At 38.1% G+C, this 26980-nt stretch overlaps 1 protein-coding gene across 1 annotated transcript; it reads right to left on the bottom strand.

The window, feature by feature from the left end:
• Window positions 1-7: 7 nt before the first annotated feature.
• LOC124265877 lies at window positions 8-26980 on the bottom strand. Its single transcript, XM_046700729.1, has 2 exons — window positions 26803-26980; window positions 8-552 (listed from the first exon to the last, which is right to left on the bottom strand). The coding sequence occupies exons 1-2, from the start codon at window positions 26899-26901 to the stop codon at window positions 346-348; spliced, it is 306 nt and encodes a 101-aa protein (XP_046556685.1). The 5' UTR covers window positions 26902-26980; the 3' UTR covers window positions 8-345.

The following is a 26980-nucleotide window of genomic DNA, read 5'->3' as shown; positions in this document are numbered from 1 at the left end:
AAATGTGAACAATAAATACAATTTATTTGTTCAATCTTTACATTGTCTTTGATAAACTGAAAACACGTTGAACAGTGAGAATGAATTTCATGAATGTTCAGACCAGAACAGTATTATTGGTAGAACTTTGATGGTAGAAAGGTTCAACAACATCTAGCACTCCTCTTTGTTTTAATGATCCATGACCAGAATTGTGATTTAATTTCTTTCGATCTCTAATATGGCTTTTCTAAGAATCTGGAACACCAGGCACTTCGCTCCTACAAACACATGTAACAATTGGGCAGAATTGGTTATGTCACAAGCGACATCATTTCCACTTCCGTGAAGTCACTTCCGGTATGCTCACTTCCGTTTCCTGTAACATGTGATGAGGTTGACCAGACACATATAGTGACTCCTCTTTCTTTGCGTGATCTCCTGTCTCTGGTGCTGCAGAGCTGCTATTTGTTGGGTAAGGTTTTCCTCAGCCTCTTGTAACATAGCCAGCTGGTCCTCGTAAGCTTGTCTCAAAGACCTCTTGAGCAGAACTGTATCCGAACTAGTGCCTTGCTGCAAACAATAAAATGTAAAGAATTAGGTTTTTTTCAAGTACAAATTTCAAAGTACAAACGCGGATATACATATTGGATAAAATGTACATATGTACGTATCGTAAAGCTTAAACTTTCACTCACATACATTTACACATACCCACGTCATAACATAATAAAAGGAAAATTCATTAAAAGGTCACTCACTTTGTCCAAGTAGAGTAAAACGTTTCATTATTGAAACATTTAGGTAAATGTCAGCCAAATGTGTTCGGGGAGAGAAGTGTCTGACAACAATGACCATCAAGTAGTAAGACAAGCATCCCATTCCTCGTCTATCATTTCTGGTTGATTTGATCAGCCAATTGCATTATACCATACTCTACAAGCGTGTACAAGGGACGGAGAATTCTCTATGGTTCTCAGCGTTTCACACTGGGCTGTCGCTGCTCGCTCCGTCGCTTTAACACCAGTTTTATACGATACTCCGCAGGGATATTGATCATTAAGACGACTCACTGACAGTATAATTTACATAATAGCTAAACCATGGTTACAAGAATACCCATCATCTGTGCCATCGCCAAATTTTAGAAGCATGTAAATTTAAGACAACATGGCCAGAGAATGATCAATATCGAGTGTCTCCGGCAACAGGTTCCAACAGGTGTCTCCCGCAACAAAATGTGGCTTAAAAGGCAAAATGTGTTTAAAAGGTAAAATGTGGCTTAAAAGGCAAATTTGCCTTAAAAGAAAAGATATGAAGAATCACCGTAAATCAGAAATGACACCAGGTGTCAAGAATCTAGATGTATCCAGATGTAGGTTTTCTGTGGACTGTACACGGCATACCACCACTGTGAAATAGGATGTCCCACAGATCACTACACGAGAAGACGATATATCACTTATTTCGTTTGTTTGCTGTTTTGACGCCGCACTCAGCAATATTCCAGCTATATATCGGCGGACTGTAAATAATCGAGTCTGGACCGGACAATCCAGTGATCAATAGGATGAGCATCAATCTACGCAATTGGGATACGAGTGGTCTCTTACGACAAGCGTGGGTTGCTGAAGACCAATTCTTGCCCGGACCTTCACGGCTCCAATATATTACTTAAAGAACTAAAAGCCTCTGAGCCTTCAAATTGTTGCACTTGATTTGTCGTGCCCTTATTTTTTCATTTTAGAAATAAAATATGGAGAACATTATTATACTTGAATAAGAAAATATTGCTCCGTTGTGTTATCCATGTGACCTCTGTAGTAAATGAAATGTAACATTTAGTGAGTTGTGGGGATATTCTGGTTTCACGCAACTTTACGACAAAGTTTCAGTTTTTTCCGGGCCATTTGTGGTGGGAGGAAAACCATAACTGACTCTGACTCAGGACTTGTACCACTCGTTGGTATGGTGCTGGTCAACCCAGAGTCCAGACCAACCGGGATTATGATGCTTGATGTGACTAATGTGACTCCGCATATCGAATCGGGGTGGCCCCACCACTGATACCGACTGTAGAAACGTATACTCATAAAGATGCAGCTCCTTTAATGTCGACACCAATTCCAATTTATATTATATATAATAATAATAAATAATTAGTGAATTTATAAAGCGCTAAAATACTCCAGGCGCTAAGTGTCTGCTCTAAGCGCTATGATGAATATATACACGGTATTTAAAATGAGTAGGAACGCAGAAATCTAGCAGAGATAGAATTGTCGGTAAAGGAATGTCTTTAAATGAGATTTGAAGTTGTCTAGGGCTGGTGACAGTCTGATATCATGGAGAATAGAGTTCCAGAGAGAAGGAGCAGCATAGCTGAAAGAGCGGTAACCAAATGACTTTTCGGTATCTCCAAAAGATGAAGATTTCCTGATCTTAATGTTCTCACAGGACTGTGCTTGGAGAGTAGGTCAGTTAGATAACTTGGCGCAGTTGAGTGAAAGCACTGATAAGCAAATGTGAGAGTCTTAAATTCTATTCTTGCTCGTACTGGCAGCCAATGCAAGGACTTCAAGGCAGGCGTAATGTGAGTGCGCTTCTTTGTTCTGCTGATGATCCTTGCACCAATGTCCTGCACCTTCTTCAGCTTTGTGAGGAGTCTCATATATCATATTATCATCGATGAATGGAACTGTCCAATGTAAGGTACCCAAGTTCTAACAACGTTAATTCGACTGTAGTATGCGTATGGTTATTCAATGATGTTCATTTTCATCGATGTTTTAATTTGGGCTGAAAATGGTTTGATAACAAATAGCAACGCAGATTAAATACGGTCCAAATGACGCAACAATGTGTGTTACTATAAAATAAAAATATCAGGTTGGGTTTAAATTGCATTATCCCTGTACTGGCCCATGTTGACACTCTTTCTTCATCCGTTTTATCCTACACTACAACTCTCTGACACTTTTAGTATCCTTTCATTGAAACTTTCTGATTGCTCCATCATCAGACTTGAATAGTATACATGATACTGTACATGATATCAGGAGAGGCAATATTGTACATGATATCAGGAGACGGAATATTGTACGTTGATATCAGGAGACGGGATATTGTACATGATATCAGGAGACGGGATATTGTTCATGATATCAGGAGACGGGATATTGTTCATGATATCAGGAGACGGGATATTGTACATGATATTAGGAGACGGGATATTGTTCATGATACCGTGAGACGGATATTGTTCATGATATCAGGAGACGCAATATTGTACATGATATTAGGAGACGGATATTGTTTATGATATCAGGAGACGCAATATTGTTCATGATATCAATAGACGGGATATTGTATGTCATATTAGGATACGGGATATTGTTCATGATATTAGGAGACGGGATATTGTACATGATATCAGGAGACGGGATATTGTACATGATATCAGGAGACGGGATATTGTTCATGATATTAGGAGACGGGATATTGTACATGATATCAGGAGACGCAATATTGATCATGATATTAGGAAACGGGATATTGTGCGTGCTATCAGGAGACGGGATATTGTTCATGATATCAGGAGACGGGATATTGTACATGATATTAGGAGACGGGATATTGTTCATGATATTAGGAGACGGGATATTGTTCATGATATCAGGAGACGCAAAATTGTTCATGATATCAGGAGACGGGATATTGTACATGATATTAGGAGACGGGATATTGTTCATGATATTAGGAGACGGGATATTGTACTTGATATCAGAGAAAGGATTGTATCAATAATTCCATTTAATATAAGATCCCCACTTTTACGAACATTTTCGCAAATAACACTTCTCCTTCACCATAGTACGGTAATCTGCACATCAGTTACTCCAGGCATTATCCCTCATAGCGGTACCGTCCGCCCCAGTTAGCACCGTAACACTGTCCAATCGTACATTGGCCTGGCACTGCCATTATTACCAGACAATTAACCTTTACTGCAAGGCTACAACATCTTGATAGAAATATATAAGTGTTAAAAGAGCATTCCCGACAATACACACGTCATGTATCAATGAATGGAAATTAATCTTCAGGGCTTTTATTTCATCTCTTAATGTCCTGGAATCTCTTGCCGGGCAATACTGATTGTTTTCGGGGCATGGGTGATTGTTTCACCAGTGTTGACGTCATCGACAACGGTAAAGTAGTTATAAAAGTCGTCAATGTCCCTGCCTCAAGATCACCTTCATCTTCAGGGTACATAATCTCCGCACTCACTATATTAGTGGGTAGAGTTAAACGCCGCTTCCACACTATTTCAGTCCTTAAGGCGTGATTGCTTAATGTGACACCCGCTGGAATGTTGCTGAAGGCGTATGCACGAACCATGCCCACTCACTCACTAAATGTCAAAGTAAAAGACATTATGCACTAGGAGACATTTACTATTGTGGACTTTGATAACCTTTCACTGAAAAACCACTCGTATTTATCAGACCAAATCCCAATTTGAACACAAGATCAGCAGATCCTTGCAACAGCAACAAAACATAACTCTACGAATCAAACTACGGAGCCTTCGCCGACTGGGGCAGGCATTTGCCTCAACAAATCATAAAGGCTACCCGTTATCAATACAAATAACTATCTTCCACTCCTTCAATACAACAGCTGCGACCCAAGGGTGCTACACTGGAGGGAAATCCAGTTATCAGTGAGAAGTTAAATCTTCTGACACAAATTGATCGTTCAGGTAAATTGCCTTGCCTGATTCCTGTTCACATATGGCTCAAGGGGAACACAAATCGACACTTGAATACAGCGCCATGATTGCGGGCTTTACTTTTCCTCAAGGGGTTTAAACCCTCTACAGTAGTTACCCGGCGTTATAATCACGCCAGTGAAATCCACGTTTTTCTGTTCCAAGTTTTCCTGTTTTTACACTGTTTGGGAAGAAGTGTTTTGTCGCTGACGGCTAATGATTTAGTTGAATTGGATTGAGGTGAAATGAATACTTCTTATTTCGCGTTTCAGATTATTGCATTCATAAAGAGATGTACCAGGCATCCATGCGTGCGTGCGTGCGTGCGTGCGTGTGTGTTTGTGAGTGTGTAAATATGAATAATCTGGCAATACCTTCGATTCAGATCATGATCTACGGATCCATGTAGACTAAGGGACACAACTCCGAATAATGAGTTTCCATCGAATTGAAGACACAGACACAATATGTAGAAACATTGGACACTTAACAATACACTTTTACGATGATCAAACCAAAACGTTAAATCTTGTGTGGGTGTGTGTGTGAGCGTGCGTGTGTGCGTGCGTGTTTGCGTGCATGTGTGAATGTCGCTATACTTCCAGTACAAACTATTACACATCTCTCATGGCAATGGTGCTGTATATATATTTCATATTTACGTTTAATTTACTAATACAAAATATAAAGGACAGCAGGCTTTATACCAAGTGCAAAGATATACGAGATTATTATGTAAGCATATTTTTCCGGCTACCTGATTGGTCTAGAGGCGGTCACGTGACCATCGACAGAAAGGCATAATTATTGACTCCAACCCAGGTCTGGCCAAAAGTCAAACTGACTTGAGTTGCTAAAAATAGATTTTGTTTATGTAAGGGCGTCAAGCTATGACGTCATTATATACTTTACATGTCACAGTATTGGTGACATAACGTTATTGGTTTCTAGTGAAAATAAAATTACATTTCTTGACTAAAAGGACATGTTTTGGTTTTTAGAAGTTTTTTTTCGGTAATTACACAATAAAACAATTATGGATTGGTGAATTCGGTCAATACCTGTTTTTATGGGTAAAAACAGGCATTAACCTCATCACCAGTCTATAATTGTATAATAATCCATGATCGCATCCTAGTATTACCACGGTATATTGTGAAATCATATCATTCGGTAACCACTGAATGCGACAGACTCGATCTCACCTTCCGCACACAATGAACAAAGACGTAAATTCTACCAAAGAGATTTTCCGATGAATTTAAATGTACTACTCTCATGCCTACAAGTATGTTTGTGTCACTAATAGGATTCAATACATATGGTATTTGTGAGTAGTACAAAATCAATCAACCTCGCACATGTTTGATTGTTAACGTAAACTCACAGCTGTATCTTCTCACTTCTTTGGAAAAACAGTGAAACTTCCAATGACTGTAATAGAATCATGGAAATGTGCAAGATTCATTTCACCAATGATTCACTAATCCGGACATTTATTAATCCGGACAATTCTGCACCCAACACCGTCCGGTTTAACAGGGTTCAATGTATTTCGAATGAGTGATTCAGGCGCATTCCTACAGTTAAAAAGACTGATTCAGCCAAAGACAGCAACTCTGGGAGATGCCATCACTGACACTGAATACCGTCGGGGTAAGTCACTGAGTCGTCTTCAAGAACAATTAAAGACACGCCATTTGCCTGTTCATTTTGACTATATGGACTTTCGAGCCGCCTGCAGGAGCTTCATCTCTGTCAAGTGCTGAACATTTAGGTTTACGATTCATGCATTACTAAAGTGCGTTACGCAATTGATTTAGAGTCATGTAGTGAACAGAGACAAACCAGATTGCAAGTAGCCAACACAGACTGTCAGCCGTAGAGACAGAAATTGACTCCATGTCGTTTAACCTGAAATGTTCAAATAGGTTTCTACAAAATCAGAGGTGTCATGTTACCAGGGTACCCAAAAGCTGATCCATCCACTCTGAAGGCGCATTGTGTCCGGCTTTGTACCATTAGGACATGAATACCCTGTTTAGGAACACTTTGTGCCATCACTGTTCATTCAGTGATTTATTCACATCACAATACGTAAACCTGTTAATGGGCCTTTTATGCAAATAAAAACGAATCTGTCGGATAACTGAGACTGGGGAATTCAGTGATCAACATCATGAGCATGGATATATGTAATTGGGATACGATGACGTGTCAACCAAGTCAGCGAGTAATGCATGGGTTGCTGAAGACCAATTCTAACCCGGATATTCACGGGTGTATATGTATATCAATTCAATGAAAAATTAAATTGTTGGAAACGGTTCAAGAAGCGTATTTAAATATTTATTGAGTGAGTATAACAATATTCTTGGAACACTGCATAATACAAAACAACATTTATACTCTTAAAACAATAAATGATAAAACTGGAAAATAGATGTCATATTGGGATTCGGACTCGGACTAACTGTGACTAATTTGAGTTAACGGGTACATTATAACGCTGGGGATGCATCTATCACACATTTCGAAAATGCAGTTTGTATAAAAAATCTAAACTGTGGGCTAACCAGTATCATGGACAGGTTCTGGAAATTCTCTGCTAGCAATATTTCAGGCCTTGAGGGGGCGAATGAGTAGCCTAGTAGTTAAAGTGTTCGCTCGTCACGCAGAAGACTCGGGTTCAATTCTCCACATAATACAATCGGTGAAGACAATTTCTTAATTGATCCCCGCGCATATTGAATATTGCACAAAGCGACAAAACCTCAAACAGCTAACAGAAGCTGGTCAGAATTGTGCGTGAGACAGGCTTAAGTAAACGCATGTTGTAGAGGTTTCCAACTTTGGTGAAACCAGCGAGCAGGGAAATTTATGTGACAACTAAGTAATACTATCATAACAAGGTCGAGATTCTAACCAACACCTACGGATCCTGCAAGGGTAAGGGATGCAACTGCGTTTCGCAAATGGCGTCTCTTTTGAACACATGGATGACCCGTGCCTCTGAGTACTTAAAAATACAGGAAAAGAGATTCTCTCTCATGTTGATGACTATATTCCGTAATCATGCCCGCTTTCATCCGACTGATGCTGTGGACAAAGGTGTCTAGAACTTCACGAAAAGACCAGCGCGTGTGCCTTAGGAACGGAATAGCATGGCTTCGGCAGCAGTAGCTGACAGCCTTCTGTCTCATTATTGCTGCAGTAAACATATCAAGATGCAGCTCGAATGTCCTCAAGTCTCCAGGCAACTCAGAATCGAGTGCGCCCACGTGGGTCAACCTCTGACGGTGTGGCATCTTTGTGCTGGTCGACATTTCAAGGTTTGAACATGGTGTCCACCTTTGTTGAATGATCCGATCAGAAAAGGACACGAATCCAATGGTTCATTGCTCACGGGAGCATTTATTAGTGGAGAACAAATACAGTGATGCATGTGCCCGAAAATGCGAGAATACTTTCTGCACTAACAGTTTGATGTGTATACGATTAAACGATTAAGTGAGTGAGTGAGTACGTGAGTGAGTGCGTGAGTGCCTATTGTCTATATCTTCCAGCAGCTGCATACACACATATGATCAATGCCATTTTAAATTTACGACCCGGAAATTCTTCATCAATTTGCTATGAAATTGGGACGGTGGGTAGCCTAGTGGTTAAAGCGTTCGTTCGTCACGCTTAAGTCCCAGGTTTGATTCCCCACATTTCTGGTGTCCCCCACGGTGATATTGCTGGAATATTGCTAAAGGCGGCGTAAAAGTAATCTCATGCTATGAATTCACATCAATCTGACTTCACTTGTAATCATGGTTAACATTGCAAATATAAAAATAACACATTGTTTACAAATTAACTTAGTATTCTAATTTTCAACAACCTCCTGGTCACATTTACTCGTGTTTCACCCTATATCCAGAATGTAATATTCACTATCTAGTTTGTATTGTGTCTGACTCATAAAGTGTCCAGTGTCCACCTTCGTCTAGTATATAGTATCCGGTGTTTAGAATCTAATATAATATCAAATTATATCCAGTTTGTGTGGTATTTCGTACAAATAATTTAGTTTAAATGAGAACTAGACTATAATATAATTACAGTTTATATCGTGAGTAGTTAATTTAGATTCAAGATTCAAGTTGTATCCAGTGTCTAATTTATATGGTAGTTAGTATATTAAACAGATATTAGATATAATCCAGTATTTAGTGTGTACTATTCACGCATTATCCACTATAGTATGCTAAAAGATATCTGATGTACACTGTTTTTGATAATCTTTACTCTAAACAAAACAACGGCAAAGCTACCTAGGATTCAGATTGTCAACATAACTATGTTAACAACAAAGCCACAAAACGCTATGTTAACAACACATCCACAACACATCCACAAAACGCTATGTTAACAACAAAGCCACAAAACGCTATGTTAACAACAAATCCACAAAACGCTATGTTAACAACAAAGCCACAAAACGCTATGTTAACAACAAATCCACAAAACGCTATGTTAACAACAAATCCACAAAACGCTATGTTAACAACAAAGCCACAAAACATGTTAAACAACAAGGCCACAAAACGCTATGTTAACAACCATCCCCAAAACGCTATGTTAACAACAAAACAAAACGCTATGTTAACAACAAGGCCACAAAACGCTATGTTAACAAAACTATGTTAACAACAAGGCCACAAAACGCTATGTTAACAACAAAGCCACAAAACGCTATGTTAACAACAAAGCCACAAAACGCTATGTTAACAACAAAGCCACAAAACGCTATGTTAACAACAAAGCCACAAAACGCTATGTTAACAACAAAGCCACAAAACGCTATGTTAACAACAAATCCACAAAACGCTATGTTAACAACAAAGCCACAAAACGCTATGTTAACAACAAAGCCACAAAACGCTATGTTAACAACAAAGCCACAAAACGCTATGTTAACAACAAAGCCACAAAACGCTATGTTAACAACAAATCCACAAAACGCTATGTTAACAACAAAGCCACAAAACGCTATGTTAACAACAAATCCACAAAACGCTATGTTAACAACAAAGCCACAAAACGCTATGTTAACAACAAAGCCACAAAACGCTCTCCAAAATATCTGCTAAAAGTTTACTATCAGCTTCACGATTCCGGCTAGCCCATTACCATATAATATGCAAGCGACCCGTGACCATCCGTTTCTGCCTAGTGGGGACAAAAGGAAGATATACTTCATATGTTCTTTCACTCTAAAGGGCGGTGGAGTAGCCCAGTGGTTAATGCGTTCGCTCGTCACGCCGAAGACCCGGGTTCGATTCCCAACCTGGGTGTATATAATGGTGTCCCCTCCGTGATATTGCTGGAATATTGCTAAAGCGGCGTAAAACAAAACTCACACACTCACTCATATTCCCTCTAAAACACCAGTGGCATTCATTTCTATGGTAAAAGAAAATAACTCGACAGTTTGGGTTTTGTTTCAATTATGTTTTACGGCTACAGTATATGGGGGTTCTTGGTCTTCAGCCAAAATGAACAGAATCTACAAAATTAAAAGAAAAAACAAATCTTTTTTGACTGTTTCCGAGACTGGTTATTCTCTGGCGTTGACGTGTTATATTTGGTTACATCTCTACCTCTAAAACTCTCACTATTATCAAAAGAAAAACACGTTTCTCTGGGGCATGAACGTTTATCCACCACTAGATTAAGTTTCAAATTTCCATGTGTTCTGTACATTGCTGACAATCATCTGTCATCTACCGTCACACAGCCTCACATTTTGCGTGACTGATTTGCGTGACAATGTCGCTTTTAATATTTTTTGACACTTCATGACGTCATATATTCAAATTAAGTTCAGACGGCAAGATAAATGCCAACGAGTGACTGTTAGTATGTCCATTATCCACAGCCATTGTTTTACTGCATACGTTCGGACAGCTAACACTGCAATGAAGGCATCCCTTTGTAAATGTTTTTAACACATTTCTATTTTTGTTGGGGCGGTGGGTTAGCCAGGTGGTTAAAGCATTCGCGAGTCACGCCGAAGACCTCGTTTGATTCCCCACATGGGTACAACGAGTGAAGCCCATTTCTGTTGTCCCCCGCCGTGATATTGCTGGAATATTGCTAAAAGCGGCGTAAAACCATACTCACTCATTCTTTTTTGTACTGCTTCATCCGTGCCTATTAGTGTATTCTCTTCATCTTCTATATTATGTACCCAGCAGGAGATACCATATATTGTAGGGTGCTTAATACATACAGCAGCAAAAGCATTATAGGAAAGTTCATTACCACAGGAGTCTTCAGATTATGTTTTTACTTACACTGCTTGTATTTCAACTCGCAGCCCACGAACGAAGAATGTTATATCAAAACTGCTTCTTGATGTTTTGTCCACAAGTGATACTCTGACCTTTCATTAGTGTCAATATCCATGACGTTTTTAAAGGTTAAATTATCAAACTATTCACTGACACGATGCATTCTTTTGTATAATGTCTAGACTTGAAATAAGCGAACTTAAAGAGTACTAAAGTTACCGCAATGTAAACGACGAAAGGCTCCAAGGATAGAATTAATTTGTTCCAAAAACCATCCTAAGGGCATGATCAAGTGTACATATTAACGTACTCCTGAAAGTATAATGATATATAATCTTAAATAGTACCGAGTAACTACCTTGACCTTTGAAGAGTACTTGCTGACCAGTCTCTACACTGAGTGCCGGACACGCGTAGATTACCCACCGTGGACGCTATCATTACACTGAGTCCCACCTTGGTACTACAAATACATGATGCAAACATGCCAGTATTGATATGTAAATTATTCTTGACGCCAGTATCGCTTAGTGTAAACTGATTTTCTTTTACCTGATTTGGGTTTTTAGTCAATAAAAAAGTCAATGACAATACTAGATGATTTATGGCTCAAGTTTTCTTGCATAGTATGAAAAGCTATAATTTTTATTGAAGATGAAAATATGGATAACTTAAGATTCAAATTTTGAATTAATATTCAATAATGATGTGTTGACGGGCATGGCTGAAGGTCTGGGGTCTTCGGTCACCTCCTTAGAGTACCAACACGTTCATAAGTAACTTTGATGTCATTCATAATTCAAAATTTCACTGCTATTCTGATCTTTACACCAAATAGTGAAAGATAGTCAATACTTGGTATTTATGTGCACTGGCGTTTTACATTCATTTGAAAGTATGCGTATACGAGTGTGACGTCACCGATATACCGATACAGAAACATATGTACAAAGGCAACGGAATTTGTGACAATAAATATTATTAATTGAAAAGTGAATAAAAGCTAGAATTTTATGGACATCAGCTTCTTTAAGAAATCGACGTCTCGGGGTATGTTCTTACTCCTTCATCTGATGTCAACTTCTTTGTTTTGAGGAACACGACGTTTCGGAAGAAAATTTACTCCTTCATCTGATGTCAACTTCTTTGATTTGAGGAACACGATGTTTCAGAGTAAATTCTCACTCTTTCATTTGATATCAACTTCTTTGATTTGATGAACACGGCGTACATTGTTACTCCTTCATCTGTCGATTATTAAATAATCCTTCATCTGATGAATGCCACGTTTCAGTTTATTTTACTCCTTCATCTGATAATCGCGACGTTTTGGAGTGTATTCTTCCTTCTTCCTCTGATGAAGGAGTGAGAATATACTCCGAAACGTCGTGTTCTTCAAAATAAAGAAGTTGACATCCATAAAATTCTTGTCTTTAAGTGTATTACTTCTAAATGCCGTTTAAATACTTTTATGTTTATGCAAAACTGCCCATTGTATGACTACCCGATATCTGAAGTTGAAATGTCAGCGTCAGAGAATAACCAGCAACAATTATATGATGAACGAGTTGACTTTGAAAAGTGAAAGTTATACACATGAATCACCGAAAATCTGTGATGACAATAGTTGTTCACGAAAATGGAGAAATTTGCTAATATAATTTACCATTTTCAGTGGAAAGTTTATTAATACATCACTGAACTTAATTGCTGACAGTTTATTTTACAATGAAAGCTTCATTTAAATAATTGTTTGAAAAGAACGTAATCAATACATGCATGTTACTTCACAGGCAAACAAATCCAATAAGACAAGATGCAAATCTTTGAACAATCCATCACCAAAAACAATGCCAACTGAATGTATAGCCCACAGTTCCCCGAGCTTCAGGTCAGGCATCGCAAACGTGTTTGTTGTATATTTCAGGAAATGATACCTAACAAGGCTATTGTGTACTCGTTGGCTGTTTCCGACCTTTCTCTGATATCTGCAATCTTGGAATTTCTGAACAATAGGGCTCTAAGTAGGATCTTCATTGCTGGGGATATGTGGGGAAATCAGGAGATTTTCTGTCAGTGCGTCTTTGACTTTGCAGACAAGAAAAACGGCCTGCGGACAGTGGGACTTCCGATTCCAGCTAATTTGTGAGCATGGAAGCCACAGAATGAACGTTCAAAGCCCCCGTTCGTCATTCCACGTCCTCAGTTAGATATTCTAAGATGCCTGCCAATTTAGACGGCAACATTGGACCTTTACTTGGGCGTAATGAAGGTGATTAGCTTTGAATGAAGAAACGAGGGTAATAATTCAAGCAACGTTGTGCACACGCACTAACACACATGTAATACGGTTTGAAACTGACATTCCTATGATCCTTTCCTCATCAACGACGTACTATATATACACGACATTTTCATAATCATGAGTTTCCGGCTGTATCATAAGCAACTGTTTTTGTACTAAGAATGTATCAAACGATGGCACAGTCATGATGACAGAGTTTCATTAGAGATGAGTATGTCCATCCTATCCAGGTGGTGGACCCGTTAAACACATGCAAAGGCCAGGCAAGTGTTGACTTGAACAAAACGCAACACATAAAGCAAGTCAAAATAGGGCATTGTCATTAAACGTCATTTTAGCAACTGATATACTTAATGATCTGCGGATTATATACTTCATAATCAGCACATGATATACTTTATGACTTGCACATAATGTACTTTATGATCTACAAATGATATATTTTGTGATCTGCACAAAATATATTTTGTAAACTGCACACAACACTTTTGTGATCCGAATATGATATGAATTTGTGACCTGCACACGATATATTCGTGATCTGCACTTCATATGATTTGTGATCTGCACATGGCATGATGTATAATCAGGAAATCTGCTCCTCTTTTGACTCCACTGCTCATTTCCGCTGGAACAGTGTTCCAGCTGTGCATATAATGGTTTGTTAATACTAGTAATGAGATTAACAGGCAGTACCATTAAGGAGGCCACAGTAAATCATCAGCTGTGAATGATATAGGATGACAGCAGTATTATCACTAGCCACATTGAATGCGCTGAATTGTTCACTCAAGCAAGATTAACCGTGTACATTTCTGGCCATTACGAAAACCCACTGTTTACTTCCATGTGGAATTTCACTGAAGGTGAGTGTGTCAAGCAATGTACTTTACATATACTGTTGGCAAAAAGAAACCTGACCATACATTTAATCAGTCTGGTTTTCAACCAATAAATGACAGATGAAGTACAATGTGTTAGAAACATGAAAAAAATCAACAAAATCACAATTTGAAATGACAGTCATAAAGAAGATACTGACGCGACAGTGTCCCGAATTGAGATGGGGCATCAAAAATAAGCTTTCAGTGTTGTGGACAATGGGCACACGTCTAACAAGATCGCATCAAGTTCAACGACACGTTACAATAATGGCCACTACTCTCCCTACCGGAACGAAAACGTCAGTCGTCTGATGACGTTAAATGGGATACCTCGCCATTCTTCTTGAAGGGCCGAGATTAGTTCTTGTCGGTTTGCTGGAGAAGAGGATCTACGACATCCTAGAGGTGTTCTTCGGGGAAACAGGTCTTGGGAGCGTGCAGGCCACGTTGGTGCCGGTCACGCCGTCGTGAGCCAGGAAGCTCCTTACAGTAAGGACTGATGGGGGTGTAGTTGCCATGCTGATATGTGGCTGTTGTTGTAGAAATAGTAATTTAAAAGCAACTGGACGAAGAATGTCATCCTTGTAATGCTGATCTGTCAAACTTTAAATGGAACAATGTGCGCTCGAATCACAATCTCAGCTCCCATGGAAGTATACAAGGCAAGCTCCAGGTACCCATTCACTGCTGGGTGTTCAAACACAGTATGTTGTCCGAGAGGTCACATGTGACATGGGTTTCAGTGTCACATTTCCCGAAGACTATCTCCCACCCATCTACTCTCCGGAAGCCATGTTGGTCAACACAGCCAGGCATGTCTTGTGAGGCGGCCTCAGGTCCAGGTATCAAATATCTTCTTATTGACCGACTATTGGCATACATTGCATGAACGCCATGTGAACGAACAGCATTTGAGTACAAGAAATCGAGCATGACGTTATGGGGTTTATTTGCATTAGTTTCGGATCATTAAGATCATGGGTTTGAATATTTGACGGATCAGGGTATTATATAAAATGATAGGTTGACACATTTGCCAGATTAAGGTATTTCATAAATGTATTAATCAATGCATCACGACATATTCCTGATAGGAACATTGGAACGGTAAGACCCTAAAATTATGCTATATCAAAATCTACTTTATTCCGTGTCATTTATCTTATTGATGTAAACACATAACCAATATGGAACTTGTTAGCCACTGACAATACGTCCTGGCACGAATAGTGTTAATTTTATCAATTCTGTTAACAGACATGGTCATCACGCTCATCGTGTTGATGGTCAGCTGACCATTTGAGCATCCCATGTGGTCCCCATGTATGTCAATCCAAGGATCAATGCCTCTTTGCAACATCCAGACTCATATTTATCTTATTATCAAATCAAATATAATCTGATGCTGTATGGAGGAGGCAGTGGTCGGGGATTCCGCGTTGCCAAGAGACTGGAATAGGCAAGATGATTTCTGGTATTTTTTTTTGCTGAGGTTTGTGTGTATTTTTTCGTGATCTTTTTGCTTACATTTGCCAGTATATGTTTACAGTGAGTAGGTTTGGTTAAATATAAATATAACGTCCCAGCCAGATAATAATGGCGAATATTTGCTGAAACAGATTCCACTGGGCACAAAAGACAAAATGGAAGTGACAGTTGTACGAAAGGGCCACTGAAAACCAGTGATAAACACCAGGTGTTAAGGTTGTAAAGCATGTCACTTAATTTCAAAGCGGCTGAAAAATATTACAAATATGTTTTTAAAACATGTTAAACAATCTGCTATATTTGTTCTATTTGTTTTCACCTGTGTAACGTACATTGTATTAGTAATTAAAAAGGGATGTTTTCAGTGTAAAATTATTTTATTTGTCATAATAATTACCATCCGAATGAGCAACCTCACACAGCACTTATATCATTGAAGAATACACCAAACAGCACGTTTATGAAACGTTTTAACTCACTTGTAACAGATTTTGGTCGATAATGAAGTGAGTCATTTGCGATATTATAGTTTGATGTGTTGTTATCCAAATGATGGAAAAACCATATTAGTGACTGTAATTATATATCAAATTCCCCGTTAAGAGGAATGGATGGAGATAGGTTGTCCATGTTTGTACGTATTGAAATGAATATAGGACAATATTTAAATTAATGTTACTTCTGATGACGATTTGGAAGCATTTTCTTTTCACATCGAAATGCTTCTCCCGTCGAAACTAATAACCTAAGTTATTTGCCGACTTGTGAGGAATGAGTGAGTGAATGAGTGATTTACGCCGCTTTTAGCAATATTCCAGCAACATCACGGCGGGGGACACCAGAAATGGTCTTAACACATTGTACTGATGTGGGGAATGGAACCCGGGTCTTCGGCGTGATAGGCAAACGCTTTAACCACTTGGCTACCTCACCGCTCCGACAACTGAAGGAAGTTTGGTAATGAGTATAGAGTGTAATTAAACATCACAGCAGCACTCCACTCAGGGAAGGTAAACGGCCCTTAAAACACATCAGTAGGCGTATACTTTAGACGATCAACAACCTATAATCAGAAATGTAATATGAGTTATGGTCTTGAGTACCGTAAAAGGAATATGCCTAATAACAATATTTATGTGTGTACATATCCACCTATTACCTGGTTCAATTTCTCCTACTGATATTCTATCGACCGGACCTCATTGTAACAAAACCTTTTGGCCCACTCCACCATGCATCAATACAATTTGCTGGAACATTCACTGATGTTCACCAAAGAAGAATAATTGGATTGTGTGTTGATATTTATGTAACCGGACATTCTCAAACAGCGTTTATCAACAGCTTCATTATAGCTTAAGTGGACAACTGTGTCTGAAGATTTCCTTGCATCCGTCACAATATGAGTCAAACCTCTCACCTCCGGAGCCCACATGCGTTAGTGATAGGGAAGTTATTGAAGAGTAATTGATCAGCAAGCATTATGATGTGGTTACGAGTTGACAAAACCTCCAGCTCTGACGATGTATTTAATAGCAAAATAATGATGAAACGATGACCACGTTAAATTTAATTTTTCTTGTGATCGCACTGCATATAGGAATGTTTTTAAATGAAGCCTATTAAAACAAAGGGATATATTTAGGAAGGGACTTGAGCTGAGATTTAAGTACCGTTTCATTTGGCTGGAAATAGCAAGGAATTGATTTCCTAAATATGTGGATTCAACCTCATAGGCGTGATATTAAACACACAGTTTCACCGGAAATATGTGTTTTTATAGGAACACACTCCATTTTTCAATGGGAAATGTGTTTTCATTATATACATATATAGAATTTTGTTAAAAGAGAAGAAAACTTCAAATTAGTCTTTGTTACTAACTAACTTCATTTGCCATGCACAATATGTATAGTTACGTAATTTACTGGTCTAAAGCTGCGGAACATGTGGACATTAAGTGACATTTATTTAACTACTCTATAATTCACGTTCCATTATTTAAATTAGGCACCAAGAACTGATGAAAGTTATAATGGTCACGGGACCCGTGAAGGTCCGGGCTAGAGTGAACTTTCAGCAACCCATGCTTGTCGTAAGAGGCGACTAACGGGATCGGGTGGTCAGACTCGCTGGCTTGGTTGATACATGTCATCGGTTCCCAATTGCGTAGATCGATGCTCATGCTGTTGATCACTGGATTGTCTGGTCCAGACTCGATTATTGACAGACCGCCGCCATATAGCTGGACTATTGCTGAGTGCGGCGTAAAACTAAACTCACTCACTATAATGGTCAAGGAAAATGATATAATCACAATTGTACATTCGACTATGCTTATAGCAGAAATGTCTTATGGATGTGGAAGGGTTATGTTGTTACTACTGAAACAGAAGCTGCCTTCGAACACCAAGATGACAGTGACCCTAGGATTTGATATGTGTGTATTAGTTTGATAAAAGCGACAAAATCTTTTCCCCATTCACAAGAAATCATTACTAGATGTGGAGTCCATTGTAGGATTCTAAATATCGCGTAAACATGTTTCTATGAGATTTTAACTGATAGTGATACTACCAGGTCTTCGCGAAAAGGTTACAAATTTTAAAAACAGAAGAAAAACGCTTACCAGAATGAGCATATTAAACAAATGTGGTTCATCGGCATTCATAGCTACACGCACCAAGCAATAACAAAACGACTTGTTTCAAAATGAACGTACACAGGAGCATGAACACAAACGTCTTTGAACTACGATCTTTGCTGATTGTTTTAAAAAAAATAATCACTCTATATGTTGTTTCAAAGCAGCACGAAAAACACCCACTTATATCTCATAGCAATTTCCCATTCCTCACGTCCAAGACATTATTCACATGCTATTTTTTTATAGGAAGCGTATTATTTTCTATTCAAAATCATTCAAATGAAGCAAAAATTTCGATACAGACTCAGACCTTTTGAAAACTGGTTTATCATTTTTTTTTCACACCACTATCACAAGTGACTGCGTTCGCAGCGATTTTAAAATACAGCTTTTAGGTCGATACCGTGGTCCATGCGTCTTTGTTCCATGTATCTAAACACAGTCTTGTAGTCAGGTGCAAATCACGTGCACAGCAAACACAGTGATAGAAAGGCAGCACCACAGTGGGTGAAGGTTCCTGTTAAAGGAAGCAGTCACGCAGAGCACTGCCAATGAAGACGGCGGATTAATGTGATAGGGTTCAATACAGTAATCGATAATAATTGACAACTCGGTGCTGGCGTGGTGGCAACAATGATCTCTTGTACATTGGTGGTACAAGTATGTATTTTGTTTCAAAATGACGTGTTATGTTATGGGTTATTTTGTGTGAGGAGCGTCATACTGTATTGTATATCACGGACGGGAAGGTTGTTATATTGTAATGAGTACATTAACACATCTTGTCAATGTTTAAATTGTTGTTCATTATAAAAGTAAGTACTGGATGACCGCGGATGTTTCAGAGCACCCATTATTTATTGATATGATAAGTAATTTTTATCATGAAGTATATAATGATTAATTAGTTTATATAGATCAGTTTTAATCATAATATATATAATATCATCAGTCTAATCCATAATAAAATATGGCTGTAGCAGATGGTAACATGGATTAGTTAACAGCTCATTGCCGGGAAAGCCGCATTCACACGATCACTCAACCATGGCCATTGCCGGTTGAGACACACCATTTTCAACTCTGTTTTTCTTCAATGTGGCTTTCCCGGGCTATAACCAATGGTTGTGTCTTCGTCCCATAGAGATTTCAAACAATCAAAGTTTATGAATGACAATAAGAACTCAATAACTTTATGTTTAAAAACGGTGTGTATACTAAAACAATAAAAAAGATTATCGTATTTTACTGTATAGCGGGTAATACGAATCCTTAAATCCATCGTATTTTTAAAAAGGATTCATTTTAAGAAGTTAGTGGATACAGTAGCTTTACCCTCAGAATACTCTACAATCAACTTGAACAATTTTCATTCATTGACCTCGGCATTACATTACCGTCTCTCCTCGAATACACGACATTCGCTGCCTAAAACTACGAAATGTCTATTTGTACGTGGACACCAAATGAGTTTTATAGTAATAATGTTGGGATATGTTTCCAAATTTGAACCATCGGTGAGAAAGATAATGTCTGAGGCAATTCCATATTTTGACTTGGACCAGTTGCTTCAATGATTTTTCATGTAAATAATTGACTTGCCTTTCATATGTTTGTAATGGATGATCATATTAACCCTTGGTTTGTCCGGATTATGTTGCATTATTTACATTAAGTTTTTGCGTCACTGAACTGTAAAATTGCTGCGGCGTAAAACATCAGACATTCCGAGGTTTACCAGAAGATGGAAATACATGTATATCACTGTTTGAGCAGGATCTGCACACAAACATCTGATATTGTCATTATTTGATTGAAAATCAAAGAAATTTGCTCATAAAATATTGTACAAAAATCAAATGGCACCCAACAAGATTAATCACAAGCTAACATTAATGTGACAAAACCAATTTAAAAGTGAAAGAACCATAAACATGAGCATGAAGTCAGAAAAAAAAGTTCTGTTATACTGCGAAAAGAGGGAATCGAAACTTTGGAAATACATGTTGTACTTTCTCATCGACTAACTGTACAAGTTATCGCCGTCGTCTGAGATTTGTTTAAACATGAAACATCATCTCTTCAGTTATACAGATTATATTATTCTTGCTCTGTTTTTGGTGGTTAAAAGATGTGAAAACAAAGAAAATCACGTTAAATGACTAGTTGACGTGGCGATAAATCAAAACATGTAATGAGTCATTACGATAAAAGTACGTAAGAGCACGTGATGATTACGTTGATGCGACGAAAGGTCTGTAAATAGTGGCTCTGTTTTCGTTACCATAAGGAGTACAACATGTATGTTTGCAATGTAAGAATAAATGAATGGATGAAAGGAATAAATAACCTAATCGTTTCATCTGTCGTGTAGATGTCACGAACTTTAATAATGCTTAATTTGTTTATCCGACATGCTCGTTAATCTGACGTAATCATGCGCCTGTTGGATTAGTGGGAAACGAATGTCTAAATCCATCGTATTTTAAAAAGGATTCATTTTAAGAAGTTAGTGGATACAGTAGCTTTACCCTCAGAATACTCTACAATCAACTTGAACAATTTTCATTCATTGACCTCGGCATTACATTACCGTCTCTCCTCGAATACACGACATTCTCTGCCTCATGCCATCATACAAAAGACTTTGTTACAAACAAAGATTTGTCTGGCAAAATATCTTAACATATTGTGCATGGCATGTGAAGTAACGAAGTCTAATTCAACCGTCACAACGATTCATCAGTCATCGTCTAAACCTTTTTAAGGTAACATGCCTGATAACGAATTTATTTCCAGCCTAATATTGAATATCTTCCAAGATACTAGGCATTGGCATTTTAAAGCAACGCTGACATATCGTTTTGCTTATAAATAATAGCCATTGTTGTCAGCAGGGATTTCTTATAATAAGAAAGGGGTTTGTCGATTATTTTCAGGTGCATATTCAACAATTCGTTAAAACATTTTGGTTAAATATTAGGGTTCATGTTCATTTATTCATTGCAGCCACTATTGAATATCTCTCTTGTCTTTTCTGTACGTGCGTGCGTGTGTGCTGGTACCGTAGTGTTACATAAAATCGATGTATCAAAGAGAGGACATTGGAAAATATTTTTGTAATTCAAAGTCGTCGTTTCAACATGGATACATGTATGTACAAGATTTACAAATGAGAAATCTGTCGAGAATAGCCCAGACGCCCAATGGGAATGTTACAGCCACAACTCAACAGGTATGACTAAACTAAAATAGCATGATTTATGTAAACACAATTAAACAAATACGCGGATTACATGGTTACAAACAAAAAACTTTATGTTAATCAAAATGAAATTAAAGCTGTGTTCATGTATCCAAGAAGTGGGGTCTCGACACTGTTGCGTTTATCAAACTAAAATTGCACATGGCACGACCAAAGCATTATTTGACAATTACTTTACCCATGAATTCATGTGGTGTTAATAGAAATGAATATCTCAAGGGGGAAATGTGATTTACTGCGCAAAACACAATATAATGACTTTTACCATTTGTTTGGAGAGCCCAATAATGTTAAAATTATTCATTTGTTATATGCGCATTTACATTTGAAGGATTTGTTCCTTAAACTGTTTATGTAGATTCGCATTTTGATTGAATAATATTTTCTTTAAAAAGTAGAACATTGTTTTAATACTAAGGTACGGTGCACACTGTTGGGCTGCTTTTAAATTAGGTTTCAGTTCAGTTCTCCTATTCAGGAATTTGATGAAACAAGTGACAAATTAACTGGATCGTCAAAGAATTGGTTGGTTATTTGATTGGATAAGTGAGTGGCTTTAGTTTTACGCCGCTTTTAGCAACATACCAGCAATATCACGGCAGGGGACACCAGAATTGGGCTTCACACACTGTACCCATGTGGGGAATAGAACTCGTGTCATACAACGTAACTCAGTTACACTTTCACACCACTTTCACAAAATACGGAACCTTGTGATTGAATAATTTCAATCGGATATCAAAGTGTGGTTAAAAGATAAAAAATGTCTTGGAGATAGAGAAGCATTTCAACATTTCATGGCGAGTTTCAGTGAGTCAATCATACTTACATTTTATTTGACTTTGTTTCTGGGCACGCGAACAGTAAACATCTCAATGTCTTGTCATTTCTTGGTGACAAGACGGTTTCGTTGAAATTGTTTTTAATCTAATTACAAGACGGAGGCTAGAAGTATGAGGTAAGCCTGCAGTGTACTTGTAGCAGCATATTAAACCTTTAGCTAACAGGAACATTGTACTAAACTACAATGCCGTTAAAAATTGTGACCGTTTTCTTCAGTAATTCATTATAGTGTATTTGTACATTTTTGTTGTGTATCACCATTCTTTCGTCTAATTTTCCAATTTTTCGTCTAACTTTGCTAAAAACTGCGTAAAACCTTACACACATTTTAAATCTATAGTGTCCAATAGATATTTGTGTCGGAAATGAGCTATGAGTCTCGGAAAACGTAAGCCAGTCCTACCGTACCGGAAGCACCCGCCGTTCACAAAATTTGTCTAAAATGGAAGACTAGTATAATTTGCCTGACGTTACACATAAACTACCCAAGAGCAATACAAAACTACGATACTAATATTATGACACTCTCTAATGATATTTAAAAGAAATGACAATTAACATAAATTAGTTACTTGGAAAATAATCTTGCGTAAACATCTTCAACAGTCCTTCTTGGTCTGTCTCACAGTCAGTGAAGCCCATTATTTCCCCTTCTGTCTGCAATGCTAAAGCCCTAAATGAAGACAGTCGAGATTTCCATAGGTTCAGGTTCCCATCTCACTGGGTCTCCTTCTCAATTTAAAAATAATTGTTTATTTCTATCAGCATTATTCAGAACCTAAGCATCAGTCTAAGTTCTTCTCTGAATTCTGACAAACAGAGATCTGTTGAATGGATATGCTTTGATTTAGTTGTATAGGTATTAAACCTTGGAAATATTAATGTATAATCCCTTTCTTCACCCTCAGACGAGGGTCAGTTTCATTTGTATGTACACAGAACTCTGATTATCTCAAACCTTTCTTTCATCTTCGACTTATAGAGAATTCATGAATATAACGACTCGTACAAGTATACAGTATGTAAAAGTACAATTAATAAACTGTCTCTGTCTTGAAAAACTGAAACTCCAGTTGACTTCCACATACTGCGATTCCGTTAATGTCATGTCTGACACGTCAGATACAATACATACCATTGTCTCTCTCTCTCGAAATAATTGAAACTTCAGTTGACTTCGACATACTGCGATTCCGTTAATGTCATGTCTGACACGTCAGATACAATACATACCATTGTCTCTCTCTCTCGAAATAATTGAAACTTCAGTTGACTTCGACATACCATTGTCTCTGCGATTCCGTTAATGTCATGTCTGACACGTCAGATACAATACATACCATTGTCTCTCTCTCTCGAAATAATTGAAACTTCAGTTGACTTCGACATACTGCGATTCCGTTAATGTCATGTCTGACACGTCAGGTACAATACATACCATTGTCTCTCTCTCTCGAAATAATTGAAACTTCAGTTGACTTCCACATACTGCGATTCCGTTAATGTCATGTCTGACACGTCAAATACAATACATACCATTGTCTCTTTCTCTCGAAATAATTGAAACTTCAGTTGACTTCCACATACTGCGATTCCGTTAATGTCACGTCTGACACGTCAAATACAATACATACCATTGTCTCTATCACTAAAAATATGAAACTACTGTTCGACATATTAACTGAGATGCCATAAATATTATCACTGACATGTACAACCATCTTTATCGCCCTCTCTATCTAGACACACTGGTTACCTCATACGTGAGTGAGTTTGGTTTTTACGCCGCTTTTAGCAATATTCCAGTAATATCACGACGGGGGACACCAGAAATGGGCTTCACACATTGTACCCATGTGGGGAATCGAACCTGGTCTTTGGCGTGACGGGCTATCCCATGGCCCCACCTCATGAGTAACGTCAACAGAGCCGGAGTCCACAGTCAGAAACCACACTAAATATTCTAAAATGGAGTATTCCTATAAACCATTGCACGCAATGCATGTTTAAAATGTAACAACAGGTAGTGGGTTTGGCATAAAGTACGTGTTATTTCCATCACAGCCTGTCGAGCGGTCCCGTGTTTAAGCAAGACAAACGAAATCGCTGTCTGCAGACTCTGACAGATCGAAACAGTTCTGTCTGGTGCTGCCTTTAAGTGGTAATTCTTGTGTCATAGCCGTCCCGTCCTTGAGACAGTTGAAATGGATTTGGGTTGTTCCTGTCAAATACAATTACTAATAATTACCTCGTCAATAATGTCTTTTTTCAAAGAGTCGACATTATAAGATGGTCAAAATGACTTAAAACTGTAAAATACTGTTATTAAAGTTCATAAAGTAAAATCGAAATGACAGATGTTGTGCCCATATGCATGCACCATGTATTGGATGCGTAAATTGAAAGGGGTAAACATTCCTTTGAACACAATTTCAGAATGACGACGGGGCTTCAAACTAATGATGTAGAAAACCAATGTGTTGCATGTGAAAGACGTGTGACTTGTGTGTGAGTGAGTTGGGTTTTACGCCGCTTTTAGCAATATTCCAGCAAAATCACGTCGGGGGGCACCAGAAATGGGCTTCACATATTGTACCCATGCTGGGAATCAAACCCGGGCCTTCGGTGTGATGAGCGAACACTTTAACCACTAGGCCACCCCACCACCCTGTCTCATCGTAACAGCGTTCAACTCCATTTATGTCACAGTATATACCATCTGAGGTAGTGACTTAATCATCAGTCTGTTCTTTCGTCTGGAGCAATTCAGAAAGTCAGCGTCATTGGAAAAATCAGTTCCGATTATCTGCCGCAACAGATCCCAAAGGGCATGAAAGGCAGTACTGAAAGTAACAGGAATTGATGACTGCAAATCAATACATTCACCAAGTCCTCGCCAAAAGGGTATACGTTCTTGACCTGTTCTTCCGGAAGCGCAACACTCACACAATTTTCATGAAACAATATGGTTTATTTGCTGTGTCAAACGTCGTATTAAGCAATACCTACGAGTATTGACATGAACCCGGTGATCGATAACATGAACAACAGTCCAGGTCGTAGATGTCCGACACCAAGCTGTCATCCAAGTTACAAAACCTGACCGGCCACTAAAGTAAGGTCAAAGGTCGATTCACCACGTGATATAAAGTGCGTAAAGTACATTACCCTCGTGGCAATATGGCAATATGACGGTCGTTTTCCTTTCTGGATGAAACCTCAACAACTCACGGAAAGGTTACTAATATAATTGTTAGTTTTTAATATTTTCTCTTTTATGTCACAGATCTAAGAGAATAGTTACAAATTATTACAAAACAGTTACGTTCTAAAGAAATACCCAAAACTTAGAGTCATTACATATATTTTACCTTCAGACTGCACAAATAAGACACAAAACGGCTATGAACACACTAACAACTCTGTCCTACAGATAGTATCACTCAAAACAAAGATATTATCACCACATTAGAAATTAAATAGAATATAAAAACGCGAAATTAATATTTAATCTAGGAACTGACAAAATTATGATGATGTGAATATTTTTATATTTGGCGAATGGTTAATACCATATCGGACTATATAACACCCGATAACACGACGATAAATTGAATAAACATGACCCAAACAGATGTACGTCAAAACACTACATCAAATGTACAATAATAGTTGTACACATATCTTCCTACCAAACATCAGAGCTACAGTATGGCGATGCGTGAATTAAATACATTCCATGTCGGTAATGTGTTTACCATTATCACGATGAGGACACTTGTGATATTTCATGTATAGTATTTGAAATAAATTACCATGTCATAATAAAGTTTCTTCTTATGAGTACGTCACATAAAGGTAGTTCAAACAATCACTACAATGTATAAAATAACGAATTAATATTTATTTCACTTTATCGATTTCTCTATTTTTCATAGGTTTTAATGTTACCGCTATCATAATGGTCTCTTAACTTATGAAATATTTCTTTTGACATTTTGTCCTCAGATCCGTTTAAGACACAATTTTATGTCTTTTGTCAAACCACAAAAATCGAAACCGAATTCTCAAAACGAAAATCATTAAATGAGATTTTTATAAATGTAACAGCTTCGCTTCAATCATTGCTGAGCGAAGAAGGCATATTCTCCGTGATTCCAAGTCAAATATGACCATGCATGATCCTGAATAATGTTTTAAAACAAGAAACCCGCCGTGCAAATGGACAATGTTGAATGAGATGAAAGGAATCGATAAGTTACTCTGCAGTACTCACCCCACTTAGTGCTGCTTTTTCCGACTCTGACATACATGACACCATCTGACAAAGCAGCACAAATGCCACCAAAACCAGCAAGAATACCGCGGTTCTCATTTTGGAAATTCTTGCAAAGTTCTCAAGTTGTGAAAGGTGCAAGCCTGGCCTATGCTAATGTTCTGCTGGCAGTGTTGTA

The sequence above is a fragment of the Haliotis rubra genome, unplaced genomic scaffold (assembly GCF_003918875.1).
Source record: "Haliotis rubra isolate DU_JTF1 unplaced genomic scaffold, ASM391887v1 Scf122, whole genome shotgun sequence".
Lineage (NCBI taxonomy): Eukaryota > Metazoa > Mollusca > Gastropoda > Lepetellida > Haliotidae > Haliotis > Haliotis rubra.
The sequence above is the reverse complement of the archived record's forward strand: the minus strand, read 5'-3'. Positions and strand labels throughout refer to the sequence as shown.

Coding starts and splice junctions, on each gene's coding strand:
- LOC124265877 (XM_046700729.1), bottom strand. CDS start 26,901: ATGAGAACCGCGGTATTCTTGCTGGTTTTGGTGGCATTTGTGCTGCTT. Junction 553..26,802: donor AAAAAGCAGCACTAAGTGGG/GTGAGTACTGCA, acceptor TATTGTTTGCAG/CAAGGCACTAGTTCGGATAC.